This window comes from Varanus komodoensis, unplaced genomic scaffold (assembly GCF_004798865.1).
Source record: "Varanus komodoensis strain SLA01 unplaced genomic scaffold, ASM479886v1 scaffold19, whole genome shotgun sequence".
NCBI lineage: Eukaryota > Metazoa > Chordata > Lepidosauria > Squamata > Varanidae > Varanus > Varanus komodoensis.
The window spans coordinates 11,544,014-11,564,208 of NW_025335550.1; the positions used below are offsets into that span (position 1 = coordinate 11,544,014).

Here is a 20,195-nt window from a genome sequence, read left to right on the forward strand (position 1 = left end):
GAGCCGTGCTGAGAACCCAGATGGACCCTGCACAGCCACGCTCTGTTGTGAGAGAGATGGGGAGGCAGTGCGGTGTAGTGGTGCCTGGCCTGGCTCATGTCTCCCCTGCGCTGCACAGCAGTGACCCTCAGGCACCCCACCTCGCAGGATTCCTTGCAAGAGGGAAAGGGACGGCATGTCAACGGGGTCATGGGAAGGGGCTTTGCGTTATCGCCGCGCTGGTTCTGTGCCGACACTTTCCCAGGGAAAGCACCCGTCAGCGAGCTCAGTCCTTTCTGGAAAAGGTACCGCTGCCAGGCCCTGGTGATGGCAAAGGGACTCTGCGCACGGCGGCGGCCCGGGGTCCCTTGCGCAGTGAGCACCCACCCAGCTCTCCAGAGCAGCCCCTTTGGCGCCTGTCCAAATAGACCTTCATGCTGGATGTTTGAACAACTGTGAAGATAACGCGCGAGGAAGCCCCTCACGCCCACTGGCGATCGTCGCATGCCATGCCAACCTGCCAGATAATGAGACAAACTCGCAAGCGCGGTCTTCGTATGGATGTCTAAAAATGGGGGCAGGGAGAAGGTCCCGGACGCCTGCTTCCCTGCACGGCGTGGGACCCCGAGGCCATGGCCAGGCAGCCTCGGCCGACTCACCGACCTGCACCCAGCCGCGGGGGGAATCGCACGGGTGTCGCGGTGCAGAAAACAGCCAGGGCACTCCTAGCCGTGGCCAGCCAGATGCCCCCAGGTGCCTCCGGTGCTCCCCTTTGGCGTTCTCATGCCAGCTTCGCCCTCCCTGAAGCTGGATTTGCAAGGCTGGTTCGCTCGGCTGGAAGTCAAACGCACGAGCAAGCCCACCCCAGCTGCAGCCGTGCCTCGAGCACCGTGTCGGGTCTAATCGCATGCCTCCCTCGGCCCGCAGGATCCGTCATCTCGCCCGGAAGAAAACGGGTGTCGGAAGCAAGACGGTTGTGACGGCGATCCTGACAGGGCTTCAGTCGGCCGGGGAGCACAGTGGACCCGCCCGGACATGTTGCGGCGGTGGCCGGACCCCGTTGCAGGCGGTTTCTCCGGGGGCTCTTCGCGATTTGCCTGCGACGCCTCTCCCGCTCTACCACTGGCTTTGGGTCTTGCAGAAGCTCCGACGCCCCAGCAAGTACCGCACCCCTGCAAGCTGGGATGGCGCTTTTACCACCCAACTGCAGACGAGGAAGGAGACGGAAGAAAACGGCTGAGCCGAGGCTGGCTCCCACAGCTGCGCTGGAGTCAATACTTGGGCCGCGGCCCTGAGCGCTCTTCCCGGGAAGCGAGTCCCGCGGGACACAGGGAGACGTCGTTCCAGCGCCCTTGCGCACAGTTGCACCGTCCACCGCTTTGCCACATCACCGGCATCATTCTAATCCGGGAGCCCGGATTTGCCGCCCGACACCTCTGGAGGCCCGCAAGGCAGGAGTGCAGCTCACAGAAACACGTGAAGGAAGCAACCACAGAGGAGGAACACGGCCGGGAGAACGGTTTACCAGGAGCTGGAACGCCGGAGCTGTCCCTGGTTAAGAGGGGCAGCCGGAGAATAAGTTAACCCCCCCCCGCCCCGCCCCGAAGAAAAGCAGATTTATTTTCCTCTGCACAACGTCTTTCTAGGGATTTTTTCTTTCTGCAGGAGGGGGGCTTGAGAGTGTGGACAGAACCCACAGCTGCAATCACTTTGCGGAGACAGCTGACAGCGCTGGAAACGCACACCAGACACGTCTGGGCCAGACACACCCAAGGGAACCGAGCGGTAAGGTGAGGAAGGCCACTTTTCACACAGAAACCGTTGGGAGCAGCAGGAGGTGGTTGTGGGCACACGCAGCGGCTCCAGGGCCTTTGGCTCGCGGAGCTGGGCTTTGGGCAGCGGCTTTTTGCGCAGAATCACAGGAGGCCACTGCTTCCGCTGCATTTGGAGCCGGCCTCCTCTCCTTTGCAAGGAATCGCTGCAGTTTGCGCAGTCCTGGGTCAAGCCCCTGGTTCGAAGGGCTCTGCGTTGCCCACGTCCCCTCGGACTCGGAGCGCCGCTTGGCCGCTGCGAAAGCAGCCATGCTTGCGCTCAGCCTGACGTGCTTGGGGAGGGGAGGAGCAGGACCCCCCTCCTCAGATTAAGCAGCGCTTGTTGCGTGAACAGCAGGAGGCGCCTTCGATGGGGCCTGTTCCGGTCAGCCGGACCGGCCGAGGTTTTCTGGAGCAGCCCTGCCCGGGTGTGTTGGCACTTCTTGTGGTCAAGGATGGGAGCTGCAGTCTAATGCACCATAAGGGCTTCATTTGAAGCCGTCCTGGTCTTTTTTCTTTAAATTCTGCCGACCCTCCTTCTGGATGCAAAGCGTGGCGCCTGGAGCTGAGTTACATCTGCCTGCAGCCGGTCTCTGCACACAGAGACCAGCTGCTCCGTTTCTCCCTTAGCTGAGCCCGCCAAGAAGAAGTCGCTTGCTCTTTTGCCTACATCTTTCCGAGGGGCACTGTACTCCGTGCATGCTCAGATGCCCCAGGGCAAAGTGTTCCAACGTCCCGGCAGCGCGTTGGCCGCCACGCAGCTTTTCTCGGGCCCGGCCCTGTTTATTCCCAGGTGGCTCCGCTCGCGCCTATAAATGTTTCTCTCCTCTCGGACACCCTGTGCTGTTTTTGGAAGTGTTGAGCGGCGAGAGGCATCATGTGAAATCTCACGCATCGCTCCGCTGATGGCAGCATTCCGGCCGCCGCGGGCCTGAGAAGGAGCCCTGCCTGGCGCGAGCCGCCAAGCCCCCGTCCACAGGCTTCCCGCTTTCCGTACAAACGCCGGCCTGAGTGACAGGACGGGGCCAAACAGCAGCTGCGCGGCCTGCAGCAGATGGCAGCCAGCAGAAGGCCTGGCATGTCCGGAGCCTGTCGTCCCCGGGAGACGGCGGAAAGCAAGCACGCGCAGAATGCGGGCGAGGAGAGCGGGAGCCGGGGGGATGCGGGGTTTGGGGCGCGTGCAGAGGGCGCTGCTCGGAGGCGGGAGCCCCGCGAAGGGCCACAGCCGTTTCTCTTCCTCTCTGCCTTGTCTTGCTCCTCTCACCCCCCTGGCACACGCAGGGCACCTGTCTCCCATTCCTCCGCACAAACTGCCTGCAGAACAATATGCAAACCTGAAGCGCTGCAGCAAAACTGCTACTCTTCCGGCTACTAATTAGGAGGAAATTAAACACCCCGCTTTAAAAAGTCTGCTGTGTGGGCTCCTTGCAGCTCACAGCCTAGAAAAGGCCTGCCTGTTTGGAGCCTTCAACAGGGTCACTCCTGCCAGAGCAGGGAAGCGGGTCCCACAGGCCTGTTCTGTTCCACCTCTGGTGCAGCGAAGTGTTGTGAATAGGATTGTTTCGTTGTGTTTATATGCTGCCTTTTTCCCTCTTGGGGAACCCAAGGCAGCTTGCAAAGCGATCCTCCGCTCCCTTTATCCTTGCCACAACAACCCTGCAAGGTAGGTGAGGCTGAAGGGCAACGACTGGTCCAGACTCGCCCAGTGGGCCTCATGGCTGAGTGGGGAGCCCAGCCCAGATCTCCTGCATCCTAGTCTGGTTCTTCGTTCTCGGCGCGTGAACGAAAGCCCCTCCTAGTAGGCAGGAGATGCACGGCCCCCTGAGAGAGGTAACCCACATCCCATCTGCCACAGCTCCTCCTGCTGCTTATTCCAGAATGGCTTCTTAAGTTCTCCCCCCCACCATAAATCTGCCCCCTTGCCTCTGCTGGGCCCGGGCTGCAGCACCTTCCCAGGGCAGGGGGCTTCCCCATTCGAAACACCCCACAATTAGCTGCCCACATAAAGACCCCCCTTCTCGCAACTCTCGCCTTCCGTCCAGGGGAACAACCAGGGTGTGAGGAAATGTTAACGCTCACCCGTCAGCTCTCTGATTGAAGCGTCGCTGCAGTGAGACCGTCGCTCAAGCAGCCAAGCCACAAACCCCCTACAGGAACTCTCAGCCACAGCGGTGCCCATTTCACAGCCTGGAAAGTGAGTCTGGCTGACACTTCCGTGCACAGCACACGGCCTGCCTTCTGCAGCCGTTGGGAGCATCTGCAGGAAGCCCTTGCAGCACCACAGCACGGATCACCTGGCGGTCACGTAACGGAAAAGCAAGAAAACGCAAGCTCTTTCTGGATCTCGATTCTACAACGGAAGCAAAAGGAAGCACCAGCAACGACGGGGGTTGGTATTTCTACTTTGCTGAGCAGCCTTAGCCGATTAGAAAAGCTCTTTAACTGGCACGGAAATGAGAACAGTACCAGGGGCAGCCAAACCCTTGCTTAAGGGGCGTTCCACAGGCAGGGTGCCCCCAGCAAAAAGGCCCTGCTCCGTGGAGGAGCATGGGAAGAGGTGGCTTCTCCCGAGTCAGGCCACCGGCCTCTCTAGATCTTCGGGAGCAGAGCAGGGCATGAGGCCCTTTCCCTGGATATCCGAAAACCCTTCTCTCTCCCCTCCAGCCCCCTCCGGCTCTGAAGACTCCAAGGATTGTACCCACAGGAGTCGAAGTCACAAGTGCTAGGAACGCAGTACGATTCTTTACCGGATCTGGATGCCTTTCCGTGTTGGTGCGGATTCCTGGCATGCACCCCCATGCCTGACAACGAGGAGAGCGCTGGCGCTAAGGCGTCACGTGAAGGGTTGTTGCACCGGAGGCGTTCCGGCGGAGATGGAGCCCAGTTCTCACCGAGGAGGAGAATCGGCGGCGCCTGGCATCCCTGCGCAGGACTTGCCCTGAGGTGTCGGGAGCCTTTCTGAGCATGCCAGCGTGGGGCCAATTGCTCCGGTGTCCCGGCCTCGCCCGGCACAGTCCTGCCCCTGGATGCGCCGCCGTGTGAGTTTAGCAGCCGCTGCTCGCATATAGGGGTGGCGGACAGACGGCCTTGTGTCTCCCCATCAGAGGGGCTTTTGCGCAAACCCTCCGCCCCTTCCCACGTTGTGAGGCCGGGGCCTGTGAATCGCGCTCATTTTCTTTCTTTCTTTCTTTCTTTCTTTCTTTCTTTCTTTCTTTCTTTCTTTGGGCAGCAGTTCTAAATGTCACAATGATTCCTTTGGATGACTCAAAGGATGTAGGAATGATTTTTTTTTCCTTTGGGTGGGAAAGGGAACAAGGGGGGGGGGGAGGGAGCGAAATAATTTATCCCAACTGCAGGAGAGCCTTGTCTGCTTTCCAACATCTGTTTTCCATTAGAGCCGAGCAACCCAGCCGGCGAGAGCGAGGAGCTAAAAAAAAGGAAGGGTGGCTATTTTGCTCCTCCGGCCGCCCATCTGCACCGAACACCACCCAGTGGGAACGGAAGGCCAACTCCCATTCTCCCCCCACCCCCACTGTCCTTTCCCTCCCCGTGAAACCCCCTGCGACAATGCCCAGGCTGCTCCCTTGGTGGATCCCATCTCCGCAGCTGCACCCCTTCGGGATTCCAGCTGGAGCAGGCGGGGATGTGGGGGGGGTGCTGCTTCTGGTGGAGGGCAGATGTGCAGCCGAGAAAGAGATAAGCCCAGCGGCCCAGGCCCACCCTTCCCAGCCTGGTGCCCTCCAGATGCTTCGGGCTTCAGCGCTCATCATGGGAGCTGTAGTCCAAACCATAGAGAGAGCGACTGCAGGAGCAGCGATTTCTCCCACGGAGGCCAAGGCCCTTCCTCGCGGGCATCGGCCAGTGACTCCCAGAGGAATGGCCGGCCCAGCCTGGGGGACGACCAGCCGCCTGGCTGGCCCAGCAAGCCGCGTCTCCAAGCAGCCTCCAAGAGCCGCCTTCTCACGGACGGCCACATCCCCTTTTAAGGCCATCGCGGCGTGAAGAGGAGCGCTGCTCCTCACGGAGAGGGGCTTGCCTGTCCCAGGCCCCTCCTGCCCTGCCCACTTCCCTGGCCCTGCGGGAGGGAAGGTGAGGAGGAAAGGGTTAAGGAGGCCAGGCAGGCAACCCAGCGGCAAATGAGGTCCAGATGCCGGGGAGCCGGGCTTTCCGCCGCCTCCTTCCACGTACGGGCCGCGCATTCCTCCTCAGCAGCCGGAGCCAGCAGGGCCGGGAACGGCTCCGCGATAAGCTCACCAGGGACAGAGTGGATCCATCTGGATCGTGTTAGGCGGAGCGCTCAGCGCCGGCGGCAAACTGGGGATGAACTGCAGGCCTCTTGCATGTGGGAAAAGCCAGAGGGCGGGTGGGGGGAGCAGAAGGGGACTCCGCCGGCAACCTCCACGCTCACTTCCCCCTCACATCTGGGCCTGGGCAAGCTGGCCGGCACCCCGGTTCGGAAGGCGAGTCTTGGGAAGGGCGCTCTCCCTCAGCTCAGCAAAGCCCAGCTCTCCAAAGCCCAGCCCAGCCCCTGGCATCCCTGGGTAGGGGTGGGGAAGACCCTTCCTGAAACCACTCCAGAGCCTGCAAGTCATACAGTAGCAGGCAAACAGGCCCATTTTGCTCTCCCCGCTTCCATTTTTTAAAAAATCACAGCTGCTTCCTAAGCCACACACAATCATCCACATCTCCCCATTCTTCCCAGAGGCCTACAGTGGCTTGTGTCTTTCCTTCCTTTCCCTTTTGTGCTCACAACAACCCGGAGCAGCAAGGAACCCCACTTATCCCTAAGTTGGGAGGGACAACCGTGAGCGAGACGCAGAAGAGCTTTTCCACCCGAGGTCTTTCATCAGCTGTATCTATGACCAATCTCATGGCAGAACTGCGATCCAAGAGCTTTGCCTTCCCTGATTTTCCTCTGCGTAACCACTAGGTGCAGCTGTGCCACAGCAGAATAGCTCAAATACACACTTTCACCTTCAGAAATAATACCCATTTTCCTTGCGCTAAGCAAACAACCAAAAACAAAAGCAACTAGGAAGTGCTCGGGGTGCGGGGAGAAACTGAAACAAAATTAGAAGATCACAACATTGTCTAGAGTCTGCAAGCTATCGTGAATCGCAAGCGCACTCGGTGCCGAACACTGGAAAGGCACCTCCTATGACGGGAGCAAGAAACTGCATTCAGTGTCTCCCCAAAAAGCCACAAGTCTGACCCATGTAGTGCATGAGCTACCAGCTCGTGGAATTCCCTGCCTCTGATCAGGCAGAAACCAACAATTTCACCAAACATTTTTGCAAATAATTTCCCTGAAACAGTGCATTTTAACGTTAATCCCCCAAACATGTGGCTCACTACCCCCTAATACACAGACTGCAAACAGTTTTTGACCAGAGAAGCCGATTGCAAAATCAGAATGCAAACTTTGAAGCAAAACGGAGTTTTGGTCCACGTATCAGCTCACGAGCGCCCAGTCAGCCCCTGTTTTCTGCCCACCTTCCCCTCCTCCTCCTCCTCCTCCTCAGCGACACCTGCTCTCAGCCTGCAGTGAATGAAAGCCGAAACTCCCCAGAGCAGCCATGGGACGGTGCTGAACACACGCCCTCCATGGGGAGGCCCGATGCTCACGCAAAGGTGCGCCTCCTTTGCTTGGGCGGCCCATGAAGCCGGCGCAGGAGCTCTTCCACTCTAGACGGCCTCTTCGAGAAGCCACTGAACTGTCGTGATTTGGGCCGGGGAGAGAAAGGATGCCCGCTCCCCCCTTTTCTTCCCTCCCTCCCTTCCGAGGGAATCCCAGGCCCACAAAGATGTTCAGCGCTGCGTTGACGGGAGTGATTCAGTACCTGCTGAAATGGAGCATTGTGGTGTTAAGGAGCAAGGACTCCTCTCCTCGCCCCCCTTCGACATTCATTAGCGCACGACGCCGAGGCTTCCTGGGACTGCTCAAGGACTCGCCGCACCTGAGGCCAGCCGGCTCTCCCTGCAGCTGGGCTGCGGGCCATCTGGCCGCAGCAGGCGGAGCGCCAAGGCCGCCTCGCAGCGTCACGATCGCGCTGCTTATCTGCTGCGGGCCACGGCTCCCGGGAAGCGAGGCGTTTGGAGAGCCCTCCACCTGAGGCAGAAGCCGGAGGGCCCACCTGGCAAGAGGACAGCGCCTTCTCCGCGCTCGGGCCGGGTTTGTCCTTCCGAAGAAGCCGGGCTGCCTGAGAGACGTCGCAGTTCGGGCACCCGGGGAAGCTGGCTTTCCTGATTTGGCAAGGCTGTGTATCTCTCCCAGTGTATCTCCTCGGGGAGGGGAGAGGCAGCGAGGGCCGAGTTGCCCAGGCTTCTCCGCGCATCGCCTTGTCCTTCAGTCTCCCTCATCCCTGCTCCCAAGCACATGTTTGGGGGGGGGGGGGCGGTTTGCATGGGAAAGGTGTACTTTCCTGCCATCAAGTGAAGCATGAAAAGTCATCCATTTTTCCAAAAGGCATGCTTTTAAAATGCAAATCTTCTAACAGCACGTTGGCAAATGCTCTCACAAGCTCGGGGGTGTGGGAGCTTTGCCTTCAAAATGTGCTCACATCTGGGGGCTCGAGTGGGACCCGTTCGGACGTTTTGTGAGCTGCAATGAGATTTGGTGAAATTTCTCCTGTTTCCCTAGACATCTGACCTCTGTGGCAATCAGCAGGAACACTCAGTCACAACAACTCGGAGGAAGAGAAGAACACCAGAAGAGTCAGTCGTGCCTTGATCCGTGTGGCTCAGTAATGCTGACACTGGCCGGCAGCCAAGATGCTCTGGGTTTTGGGCAGGGCCATGAAAGGCTGCATTTGGGGCCTTCTGCATGCACATCTACAGAAACGAGCCATGAAACCGGCGGCTGGGAGATCCGCAGGAGCGTGAAAAGCCCCCTTGCACCGAGTCCGCACCTAGCCCGGTCCTGCCAACGCAGCTGGCAGCAGCTTCCAAGGTTTTAAGCTGGTCTGTTTTCCAGCCCTGCCTGCACAGAATATCCCCAAACAAAACCATCTTCCGAGCCTAGTTTGCTGAAACCCCATGTGCAAACAAGCAAGATGTCACACAGGCTGATGGCCACGCTGCCTGGGGATGATGGGACTTGGGGAGCACCAGGTTGGGGATGGCCATGAAAAGCAACTTCAGACTGATGATTCCTGGGCTGGGGCAGTCACTGCCTTCCGGAAGCCGGTTCTGCCCAATATTCTGGTCGCTTCTGGGCAAATGTTTAAGAAAACATCATTTTAGCGCTGGCAAGACGCAAAACGGCGAAAAGAAGATCCCTGGACACCCGGCAGTTGCGGGGCTCACGAGGCCGTCCTGGAAACCCAACTGGTTATATGCACTGACGGCCAGGGCGAGGCCCCCGTGCTTCCTCCCTCTTTGGGGGTGGTTCATTTCCTTTGGCCAGCCAGGCCAAAATGTCCCCCAAGGGCTGAGGGACCAACATTGTTCGGGGCACAGGGGGCGTTCCCTGCTCACTGAGGGAGCCCCAGATCTCAAATGCAGCCCTAGGGGAGGCGGGGGTACACTTGGCAACCCCTGCACCCCCCACCCCGTCCCCCCGTCCCTTGCATCCACCCTGCCTCAGACCTGACCTGAAGGACATCCCCTCAATTTTGCTATCCTTGGAAGGAGAAAAAACTCACTCAGTTTTGCCAGCCTTCCTTCACTATTGTTTATATAAACAGGTAAATTGTTTCGTATCTCAATTAAAAACATCTGCCACATAAATGAATACCAATTAACTCATCCTGTTTTTAATTACTCTGTTAATTACACACAGGCAGCAGCAAGGATGGCAGGGGAATAAGGGAAGGCTTGCAAGCGCGAGAACTGCTCCCCGCCCCCCCCCCCCGCCAGCTCACTGTTGGCTCAGGTCTGAATCGTGCCGGCTGGTGATGGATTAGGGCGGGAGGGCCTGGTGCCCCCGGCAAGGATACCGGCAGGGCATCCTCCGCTGCTGCAGGGCAGGCTCCGCAGAAGGGGTCCTCCAGAGCCGGGCCCCTCCTCCGCCTGCCCATGGACCCCCCTTTGTGCTGCGCGGCTCCCGCAGGGACCCCCGTGCTGAACGCAAATGGCAGTGGGGGCACCGCGAGTCCCCTGGCACCAGCTTGCCGGCCGGCCCCATGGATCCCCCGGGATCCACCCTGGCCATGTTTGCAATGCGGGCATCCCACAGTGGGAACGTCCTGAACATCCATGCCGGGAGCAGGAGCTGCGCATGAGCGTGCTTGGCGCATGGGGGGGCAGGTGCCCAGATGTGAGGCTCTCCTGCGCAGCAGCAGCAGCCACGTTTGCCTGTGATGCCGAGCGCCAGACACTCTCCCCACGCTGGCTGCTCCTCCTGGCCGGCTGCTCGCAAGGAGCCCTGCCTCCCCTCCGCCGCGCTGCTGCGCTCGCACAGCCCCGAGACACTCCGCGCTGCTGTTGCTGTCCCGGCGCGCCAGATCTGCCGCTCAACGTGCAGGATGCACACATGGGAAGGGGGTGACGGGTGGGCGGAGGCGTGTGTCTTGCTATTTGTGGGAGCGTGCGAATAGCGCCTCCCTTGAAATGCCACCGTTCTGGTGTGCGGAGGGCTCTCTGGTGCCATCTGCGGCAGGGACAGCCATGCGGGTGGATCCTCCGTCTCGGAGCCATCCCTCAGCTCGGGTGCCTTCCAGAACGCTGCCGAGGCTTTCCAGTCAGGCCAATATTTGGGAGTAGCTGGGCATCCTTGCCGTTTTAAAGTGGTCCATGGGCAGGTCTCTTGTCATGCTGTTTAATGTCCCGCAGAGGCTGGAATGGGTGAGGAATCCAAGCAAATCAGAAAGTACTCGAGGGAAACGCCGTGGACGGGTGCGAGGGTCTTTCCCCAGGGAGCGCTACCTGCGTCACTCTTTCCAGCCGTTCTCCCTTCCAGGCCTCCAAGGGGCTCGGAGAGAAAACTTCATGAAGCTTTCTCTCCAGGTACGATTTTTTTTCAAAATGTGCAGTATAGAGGAAATGTGAAGGGCAGAGGGTTTGCTCCTGTGGGATTCCCGGATGTGGGATTTCCCAACGGCAAGGGTGGCTGGAAGATTCTGGATAGGAAAAGGTGGCGGGCCGATAAGATTTGGGCGGATGCCGTGGTGGATGAACGTAGCCGGTGCGGCAAGCAGGGAATCCTCATGTTGACAAGCGGGATCACGACCTCTCGTTTCCTACGTGGGTGTTCTGGTGAAATGGCAGCTCAGTGCAGTTGGTTGGCATCTTTTTCTGACCCAGAGGAACTTCCTGCGCAAGTTTGGACAGAGGAAGGGGCTTCAGTCCCCAGGACGTCGCCAGCCAGCGTACGTAGCTTGCAGGACGAAACAGGACCCGCCCTACGCAAATGGCAGAAATCAGGGTGCCGCACTGAAGACGGGGAGGACTCGTCTTCCTCCTGCCCACGCGGCTGTGGGGCAGCCCCCCTCAATCCACGCAACCTCCCTAGCGCGCGAGACCCGCCGTTCGGTCGGAATGCGACGAGGCCAGGTCGAGGCCCAGCCCGCCTCCCACGCCCTTCTGCCCCCTTGGTGTGGCTTCCGGGGAAATGCGGCACATGCCAGATTCCCGCTGGCCGCAGTCAATTCCGCCAGCTTGGCGTTCCCAGAATTCCCCGGGGGGAGCCACTGATGCAGCCATCACCAGCCTGGTGCCCTCCAGATGTTAGTCCACAGCTCCCACTGGCCACGGTGGCTGGGGGATGATGGGCCCTGTGGTCCAACACATCTGCAGGCCGTCCGATTGGGGGAAGGTGCCTGGCCGGGTTATGCGGCCTGCATATTTGCGCATCCATGTACTTTTGGGGAGAAAGGAGTTTGCTGCTCTTGGTGTGCTGGGGAACATGGGCTGCAGGGTGCTTTTGCACACGAGCGCCACGTGGGCGTTCTCCACAGGCAGCTGGGCAGCCAGGCACGGACGAGATGGGCCCTTGCCCTCACCCGGCCCGGCTCCTTGGCTGTCCTCCTTCCGCTCGGCTCGCGCACTCGCCCGCTAAGCGGTGCTCCCGTCGCGCGGCTAGCGAGGCTGTCTCCAGAGCATGGCCCGGCTGACCCCGGGCCGCAGGTTGGAGGTAGCGCCCGCACCGCCACCTGTGAGCACTAGGTTACTAGGAGACCGGGAGCAGCAGCTGGGCCGCCTCCTGCCCAGGCAGGTGGGAGGCCGAACCCGGGCACCAGACAAAGGAGCGCGCTGCTCACCAGCTGTCGCGCACGCTGCCCTCCCCGCCCACGGGGCGAACCTCCTCCCGGACCACTGTGAGCAAACATGGCCATGGGCATCCGCCTGGCCCAGGCCCGGCTGCACCGGGGGACCAGAGTGGGCCCAACGGGCTGAAGAGGCCGGCGAGGAGGAGGAGGAGGAGGAGCGTGTGCGTGTGAGCCTGTGCCTCAAAAACCCAAGGTGAGCTTCAACCTGGACGACAATGCTGAAGCATGACACTAGTCCTCAGGCATCCAAGGAACGAGCCTGAAGATGGCAGGGATTCCGAAAAACACAGGACGTGGAGCGTGCTCTGGGAAGCAACGAAGGGGCGGCAGAGGCAGGCTTCGTGTCCTCGCAAGCAACACGCTCGCTGGCCGTGCGTTCTCTGGTTGGTCCCGCAGCCATCGGGGCCTCGAACTGGAGTGCCCACCAAAGCCTCTCTAGGGCCCCCAGTCAAGGCCAAATCTGGGCTCACGCTCAGCCCCAAACCCAGTGTCTCTGAGCACCAGGGCTCAGTCTGCAGCATGACGGCCCCTGAGCATGTGCAAAGAGCCTCTCCTTCGGCACTCGCATGCCACAGCTGGGAAAAGGGAAGAAGGCCCTGTCCAGGGGGATGCCGGGCCCACCCTGACCAGGAGCGGCCCTCACAGGGCTCTCGAGAGCTTTTCCACGCGCTCTGCAGCCACTCTTGGTGTTGCAAAGGCCGTCCTGCCCTGCTCCCCCCGGAGGGCTCTGGGATGCCGCACCGTTTTTGCGGGCCTGGATGGCAAAGCGGCCACGCAGTCACCGACGGCCACAGCCACTGTGCTGCTGGCCACGTTCTCGTGGCTGCATGTGTGCGCAGCGGCCTTTCCTCCCCTCCGTCCCGCCTTGGGCGAGTTGTCCCTTGGAGCCGTTTAGCTGCCGTTTGCATTCTGCAGTTTTATTGCATTTTAAACTGCCAACCGATGTGGTTGAAGGACAGGAGAGGGAGTGAGCAGGCAGCCCCCCTGCTGGCTGTAAATCCCCCTCCCTGGAACCCTGAAGTGGAGTGGCTGCTGCCAGCCCGTGCTGGTGATGCGGCGTACGTGGGCGATGCTGCACCCCTGCCTGAGCGAGCCCTCGGGCTGCCATGAAAACAAGAAAGAAAACGCAAGTGGGAAAGGTTATTTATAAAGCCCCGTCCCCCATTTTACTGCAGCTGCATCTATTTTGGAAAGCGATTTGGTCCCCAGGGGTCAGAAATTGTTCTCTGTCCTCAGAAAGCAGCTCTGGGAATGGCCCAGAACGCTCCAGCTGTTGCTGCGATGATCCGGCCTCTGCGCCAAGAGTTCAGCCTGGCAGGACTTGCGGCCCGGAGCGCAGCGTGGCCGTCGCAGAGAGAGCGCTGCACCCGGCTGGCCGCGCTCCAGCCTTGCCTCAGACGGAAGGCGCTCCGCTTTCCCAGGACTCTCTGGGGACGCGCGGGCACAACTCCTCCTTGCCAGGTGGGCGTGCAGGCGGCCCCACCTGTTCTAAGGCCGGGTCGCAGCAGCCAGCCGCCAGGAGATGGGCGCTCCCACGCCCTCGGCCCTCCTTGTGCTACTGCAACATTTCGGGGTTGTTCCTGGAGCAGGGGGAAATCACCACCACCACCCCCCCCCCCGGCCAGGCTTCTGCTTCTTTGCTTCGGCTGGGCTCAGGCCGGAGATCCGCACTTCCGGTTTCGGTGCTGCTGTTTTGCACCGGGAGTCCGGGCAGCAGCAGGTCATGGCTGCGACTCCACTTCCTCCAGGTCGAACCTCAGCGCAGGAGGTCTGCGGCCCGGCCTTCCCCTGTGCCTTCCTCGCCCCAGACCACGCAGGCTCCGCGTGGGGCTTGCCTCTCCTCCGCGCCGTTCGCCAGCCTCTCCCTCGGCGGGGCCCTCTGGGTGCTGTTTGCCCCGCCTCCCCCCCCTCTGCCCACTAGCCTGGACTGAGGCAGCGGGAGCTGCCGAGGGGAGAGCGGTCTGGTCCAGCCGCCTGGGGCTTGGAGGGGGGGGGGTCTGGCGTCTGGGCCGGGAAGGCCACTAGTTTAAAGAGCGCACCCAGCAACTTGCAAACTTGCGTGTAGCCATATCTTGGGGCAGAGCAAGGCGGATCGATGCTGCTGCGATAAAGCGATGAGAAGGGGAGGATCTCGCTGGCCCATGTGCCCCCCCCTCCAGAAACCTGTTTAGGGAGAGCAGTTACGGGGTGGGGGCACCACGATCCTTTCCACCAGAACCCCTCTGCCCCTCGCTGCTCATCGCCACCCAAAGTGGGGCCTTGCTAGGCCTGGCCACAGGCAGCCCTGCCCCTGAACCTATTTCCTAGGGCTCCAGATCGTTCCACAGAGGCCAGGGCATCCCTTGCCACTGAGAAGGGGGCCTCTTCCCTCAGCTGCATGGCTGCGGGGGGGGGGGGCAGTTTTCAAGGGAGGTTGCCAGGGGAGGGAAGGGCTCACGCTGCACCGCTGCCAACCCCCCCCCCCCATGAAGTTTCCAAAAATCACACGCCTTTTTTCCATTGGTCTGGGGTGAAGGAGTGTGAGAGCAAATCCACCAAAGAAGGCTTTTTCAAAAATTGAGATGGTCTGGATGAGAAATTAATTGGCTGGCTTTGCCTCCTGGAAAATGTAAGGGACTGGCAGTAATTACTCTGAAATGTGCATGAAGAAATACAAATTAGCATATGCAGGTTTTATGCAGGTTGCATCCTAAGGGCAGGGACTGGAATCCTTTATGTGCCTGCTGGTGCTCCAGACCCCAAGACATAGAGACTTTGATTTGGACCCTTGCCGCCTCGCTCTTTCCTGGGTCGCCGTCCTTGCCAGCACCGGCCTGAAAATGGGGAAGGTGGGGAGCTGCAGGTCAGTCTCCTGGTGAAATGTGCAGAGGGCAGCATACCAGTCGCTCTCTCCCATTCGCATCCAACATAAACGGGAATCCTGGCTCTGTCCAACCAGCCGGGGACGTCACTCTCCCGTGCCGCACAACGCGCAGTCCCAGAGCCTGCCTCTGCACTCAGCAGCTGGGTTTCATTCATCCGTTGCTCCGTCCACCAGCAAGCCAGGGGGCGTTCCCTTATCAATAGCCATCATGGCATCGAGAAAATCGAGAATTCTCACCCACGTAGTTTGCCTCAGTCATTCAGCGCACAGCCACTGGGATAATTCCTCCCACGGTTCGTCACTTGCGTCGCCGTTGCCAAAGCCACACCCGAGCTCTCCCCTCCTGGACTGGTGCTGAATCGGGCCCAGGCTTCCCCGCACCCATATTTGCTCCCTGGGACCCCAGATCCCTTCCCCCGTGCCCGCAGATGCCAGGGAGAGAGGGTTCCCCCCCTCAGGACGCAATCCGCTGTATGGTTAGACAGGAGAAAGCCCTCCATTTCCCAGCATTCCCTGGCCGGTGATGCACAACCGAATTGCACCCTTGGTGATCATGGTAGGGAGCATTTCCAATCTCCCCAGATATTGCCACGCTTATATTTAGTGAGCGCTGCCTGTTTTTACAAACGTAACCCTGTGAAAGACGATAACCAGCGACGCGGCTCTTCCCAACACGGGAGTGAATCCACAGTGCATTCCCATCAAACAATCGCACAGCGAGAGCACCTCCCGTTCACGGGGACCTCCACGCGAGGCCTGTCTCTTCGCACCGGCAGAAGGCGGCCGGCTGCCACCAGCCGTAACCCAGAGAGCCACTGCCTCGGCTCACCGGCAGGTCGCGGCCAGGCAGAAAACCCGCTCCCTTCCGTGCTAAGTCACCTTCGCCTGCTCTCTGGGTGATGCCAGGAGCAGCCATGCAGGCAGTCTGGGAACGCGTCTCCCAGAGAGCAGCTTCCCAGAGGGCTGGAAGTGATGGGAGACGGCACTTCGCTCTCCCCGCTTTGCGGGAGGCTGTGGAAGAGCTGCCTTCCCAGCAAACGACGCAAGACGTCCTTTCCCGCACTTTATTTATTTGTTCATTGCTGCATTTCTCTTCCGCAACTAGTCAGTCCAACGGGACTCTGCTCCCTCGAGGGAACTGCTAACTGGCTCTCACGCTGAGAGAACTATCAGAGCTGCAGCCTCGGAGGTATCGGGCAGCGTGTGATGACAGGATTCGGCCTCTGCCAACAAAACGCCTCCTGGACTCCCGCGGCTGCACAGAGCACACAGTCCTGGTCCAGGGCAGACCTGCTCAGGTGGAGGAGCTCCGAAAGTGAGGAGGCCCGCGATCCGATCATCATGCCCGCCACGACCTGTACCTCCCGGCCAGAGGACTGGGGCAGGACGCACGTGGCGAGTCCAGGTGGAGGGGATGCAGGTGCCATGACGTGGACCCCAAGGCCCCAGACTGGGGGGCCAACATCCCGGACCCTGGAGCCAGCCCTCTGCCCAGCGCCCCCCATCAAGAAGCCGCGGGGGATGACAGTGTCTGGCTTATTCTCCGTGTCTTGACTTCATGCACAGAGTTGTGCTTGTTTAACAAAAATCCATGCTGGCAATAAATTTGGGCCAATTATTATAATATCCTGGGAACGCCGACTCGGGCGGCCACGCTGCGCTTCCCAGCTGCAGCAAACCGCTGGCCCCCAAGGCCCCCGAAGAACATCCAGTCCCGAGAGAAACATTACTTGGCTGCCTGGGCAGTTGCATCGATTCCATAAAAAGCAGCGAGGACGTTCCCCAAGTCCAGCTTATGCAACTTTTCTCCGGATGGAGCCCGGCGATATCAAGCCGGCGCGGACAAGATGCTGGTTGACCGCCCAGGGAAAGCCCAGCAAGAGACTTCTGGCTCCGCAGCCAATCAGGACCAGAGCAAGCTCCTCCCTTCCCATGCTGATTTGCATATGCCCATTCATTGCTATGGGACTCGCTCAAGCCAGCCTCCCGGTGCTGGGCTGTTCTCAGGGCTCTGCACAGCACTGGAAGAGAAAGCCAGGATCTGGCTGGGAGAACGCGCCCGTCTGAGGAGCCAGGCTCGCAAGAGACCGACTGCCTTTGTTCTGTGAGAAGGGCAAGCATGTCCAGAACTTGAGAGTCCTCGTCCCGCCCCAGTGCACACGGCGCTTGTCTCGCATCGCATCCTCACCCATTCATGCCCCGATACAAACTGCGGCCCACGCGATTCCCAGCTGCCCCCAGCCAGAGCCACGGCACCCACCCCTCTGTTGCCCCGGCCGATGTTGTCCGTCATGGGGCTCAACCCAGAAGAACCAGTGGAGGAGGAGGAGCAAAGCAAGCCCTCCCCAGCCCCATAGGCACCGGGGGCTGCGGGACTGGAGGACACTTGAGCCGAGCCGCACGGTTCGGGGCGACGGGACGCACTGATGGAGGCGACGCGGTGCCCTCCGACACACACCGGCACGTTCATCGGCAGCCTCTGCCAAGCCGTAATCCCGGGGATTCGTCTCACCCAGCCTGCCGGCCGGGCGCTTCCTCCCCCTCCGGACGGCCCACCTTGCCCACACGCAACCCCGGCCTGCCGCTCGGCCTGCCGCAGGCCACGCTTTCTGGCCCTGGTGCCCGGCCTGGCAGCTGCTTCGGCCCCCGCGGGCATCACGCGCGTGGGAGGATGGCCGAAGCGGCACAGCCCTGGGGCTTTCTCTAGCTCAGGAAGCCTGCAAGTAGGACAGCACGAGAGGCCGCCCCGGCCCATGTTCCCCAGCACGCTGCTTCCGTGGCCAGAGGGAGCATCCTGCCCTTCCGCTGCTCTGCCTGGGGGCGCAGCCTGGGGGTGCAGCCCGCTCTGCGGATGCCCTGCCCATTCAGCAGCCAGCCCAGGGTCTGTTGGGCCATGTCTCCTTGGCGGGGGGGGGGGGGGGGGGCTTAAACAGCAGCCCCACACTGTGGGCATTTCACTAGGTGCCCCAGCGGGGCATCCCCCGCAGCTGACAGCCCGACGCGTCCGGGGGCACCGGGTGGGCAAGACGTGCCAAGACCCTTCTCCGCAAGCCCCTCGGGAGGAAGGAGGGGGAGGCCGGCGAGAGCTCCATGGGGTCCTGCGGGAGATTTTCGCAGCAGGCGTGCTGCTCTGGACCGAGGGCCCCAGGAGCACCCAGTGCGGATCCCCCCACCCTCTCCCCTCCAGCCCACGCTTCCTGTGGGGTTTCCCATCTGTATAGGGGGCGATTTGTCCCCAGAGAGCTGCTAGAGTAGCAGCAGGAGGTGGCCTCTCGGGAGCGGTGGGCCCGGCTCTCCCGCCGCCACGCCCTGCCGTTTTCCGGGGGAGCCCTCGGCACAGCGCCCGGCCGGCCGGGTCTCCACGGAAGGACCAGCCCCTCCTGCAGGGCCAGGCGCGGGAGATGGCTCTGTGGGATCGTCGGAAGGGGGTTAACAAAGGCCGCCGCTGAGGGGGCGGGTGCCTCCGCTCGGGCACCTGTGCCGCCTCGCATCTGGGCAGGCTGGGCCGTCGCGGGGGCGCGTCCTCCTCCGGGGCGATGGCGCTGCTCGCCCCCGGTGCGGGCGGATCTCGCCTCCCGCTCCCCTCGGCGGGCAACCCTGTCTCGGAGAGCGCCAGGCCCGCGTCTGCGAGCCACGGGCTGCCCCCGGAGCCCCCGCTGCCTCTCGCCAAGGCGCCCCAGGGCCGCGTTCTGGGGACCTGCTTCGAGCTCCTGGCGGGCCGCTCTCCTCGCCGGCGGCCGAGGCGGAGGCGAAGCCCCGCGGGGCCAGCGAGCAGCTCGGACAGGGAGGCGCAGCGGGCCCGTCCCGGCCCGTCCCGTCCCCGCAGCCGCGCTGCTTGCCGTGGCGCGGGCATGGAGAGCAAGGCGGCCCAGCTCCGGGCGGCGCGCCGTCGGGAGCCCCGGCGAGCTCCCCAAGCGGCGCGCGGGCGCGCGCGGGGGTCTCCCGCGAGGCGCAGCTGGCAACATGTGTCTCCCTCGCCCCAGCCCCCCTCCGCTCCGCTCCGCTCCGCGCGCGCACGCACTGCCTTCCGCCTTTGTTTGGGTTGCGGGTGGCGGAGCCGCTCGGGGGTTCGTACCCCGAAGATATCTTTTCCGGCAGTTCCAAAAACTCAGTGCCGCCCGCCGCACGCACACGCATATTCTGGGTGTTTGGGGTGGGGAGGACATGTAAGGCGTGAAGAAAGAGCTCGCCCGCCCCGCAAAACCTTCCCCAAAGGTCAAAATGACAAAGCCCCCGGAAGACGCGCCCGAGCGGAGGGCCCCCTCGACATGTCCAGAAAGCGCCGGGCAGGCGCCTCCCCCCCACCCCCATCTCCAGCCCCCGCTCCGCAGCTCCGCAGCCGGCGCGGACGAGCGAACTTACAGTCCTGAGGTCGTTGGCGAGGTGAGGTAATCGTCCAAGGAGAAGCCGAGGAACGCGGCGAGGCGTCGGGCAAGTCCCGGAGAATGACAGCCAACTAGAACGGCCGCAAAAAGGACCGGGGCCAAATATTCCAAAAAAGGCTCCGGGGCCTCGGTCCCAAGAGGCTCGCCGGGGACGGAGTGCGCCGCGCCGCGCCGCGCTAGGAGCGCCCCACGTCGCAGGCACGGGCGAGCGCTGCGCCCGGCGCGCCCTCGACGCCCCCGCGGCTGCCCTGCCCGCCGGCCCTCGCCGCTGCCGCCCTGCGCTCCAGAGCCGCTCCCAGCCGGGGCGGCTGACCCGGAGGCGACGTCGGGGGGCGGCGCGCGGCGGGCTGGCTCAGTCCCAGTTTCGCTCGGCTCTTTGGTAAGTGGCGCTTCCTGCGCCCGGATCCCGTTCACCTGCTGCCGTCGCCGCCCTCCGCGCGCGCGGGCAGGCGCCCCGCTTCCGCGGGACGTGGCATTTCCGTCGCCCCTTCAGGCCCGCGGGGGCTCCCGCCTCCCCGCCGGGGCCTGGGCGCGAGGCCAGCCGGACGCCGGCTCCCAGGGGAGGCAGGGCGCGCGGGGTCCTCGCCGAGCGTCGCTCCGAGCGCGCGTCCTCTTCGTCCTCCGGGCCGCGTCCGAGCTACCTCAGCCGCCGCCTCCGCCTCGGCGCGTCCCGGCGCTGTTCCATCCAGCGGCGGAGTTCCCGCGCCGCTCGCCGTCCGGGGAGCAGTGGCCCTTCGCCCGCCCCGTCCCGGGGCTCGCGACCCTCCGCGGGCTGTCCGGCTCCGCAGCCGCAGCCCCAGCCGTCCCAGGCGAGGGGCTGGCCGGACGCGCCGAGGGCGCCCGCGGACTTCCGAGGAGCGCTCGCGCCGGGGCGGCACACGCCCTCGCCGCCGCCGCCGCCGCCGCCGCCTCTCGGGCGTCCGCAGAGCGCGGCGAGCCGGCTCCGCGC

The 20,195-nt window shown here is 62.4% G+C and overlaps 2 protein-coding genes across 6 annotated transcripts in view; both read right to left on the bottom strand.

The window, feature by feature from the left end:
• The window catches only part of CBFA2T3 (CBFA2/RUNX1 partner transcriptional co-repressor 3), a 39,476-nt gene extending 20,073 nt beyond the window's left edge, over positions 1-19,403 (bottom strand). The window contains exon 1 of one of the 5 annotated variants that reach the window (XM_044427594.1): positions 19,224-19,403. The gene's annotated coding sequence lies outside the window, so the exon portion shown is untranslated. The remainder of the gene's footprint in view (positions 1-19,223) is intronic. The other 4 variants (XM_044427593.1, XM_044427589.1, XM_044427591.1 and 1 more) reach the window with 4 other exon arrangements.
• LOC123022150 (proline-rich protein 12-like) lies at positions 1,585-18,340 on the bottom strand. The gene is made up of 2 exons (XM_044427595.1): positions 6,045-18,340; positions 1,585-5,083 (listed from the first exon to the last, which is right to left on the bottom strand). Exon 1 carries the CDS (start codon positions 17,812-17,814, stop codon positions 16,822-16,824), a length of 993 nt encoding a protein of 330 aa, XP_044283530.1. The 5' UTR covers positions 17,815-18,340; the 3' UTR covers positions 1,585-5,083; positions 6,045-16,821.
• Positions 19,404-20,195: the final 792 nt, after the last annotated feature.

Coding starts and splice junctions, on each gene's coding strand:
- LOC123022150 (XM_044427595.1), bottom strand. CDS start 17,814: ATGCCCACAGTGTGGGGCTGCTGTTTAAGCCCCCCCCCCCCCCCCCCG.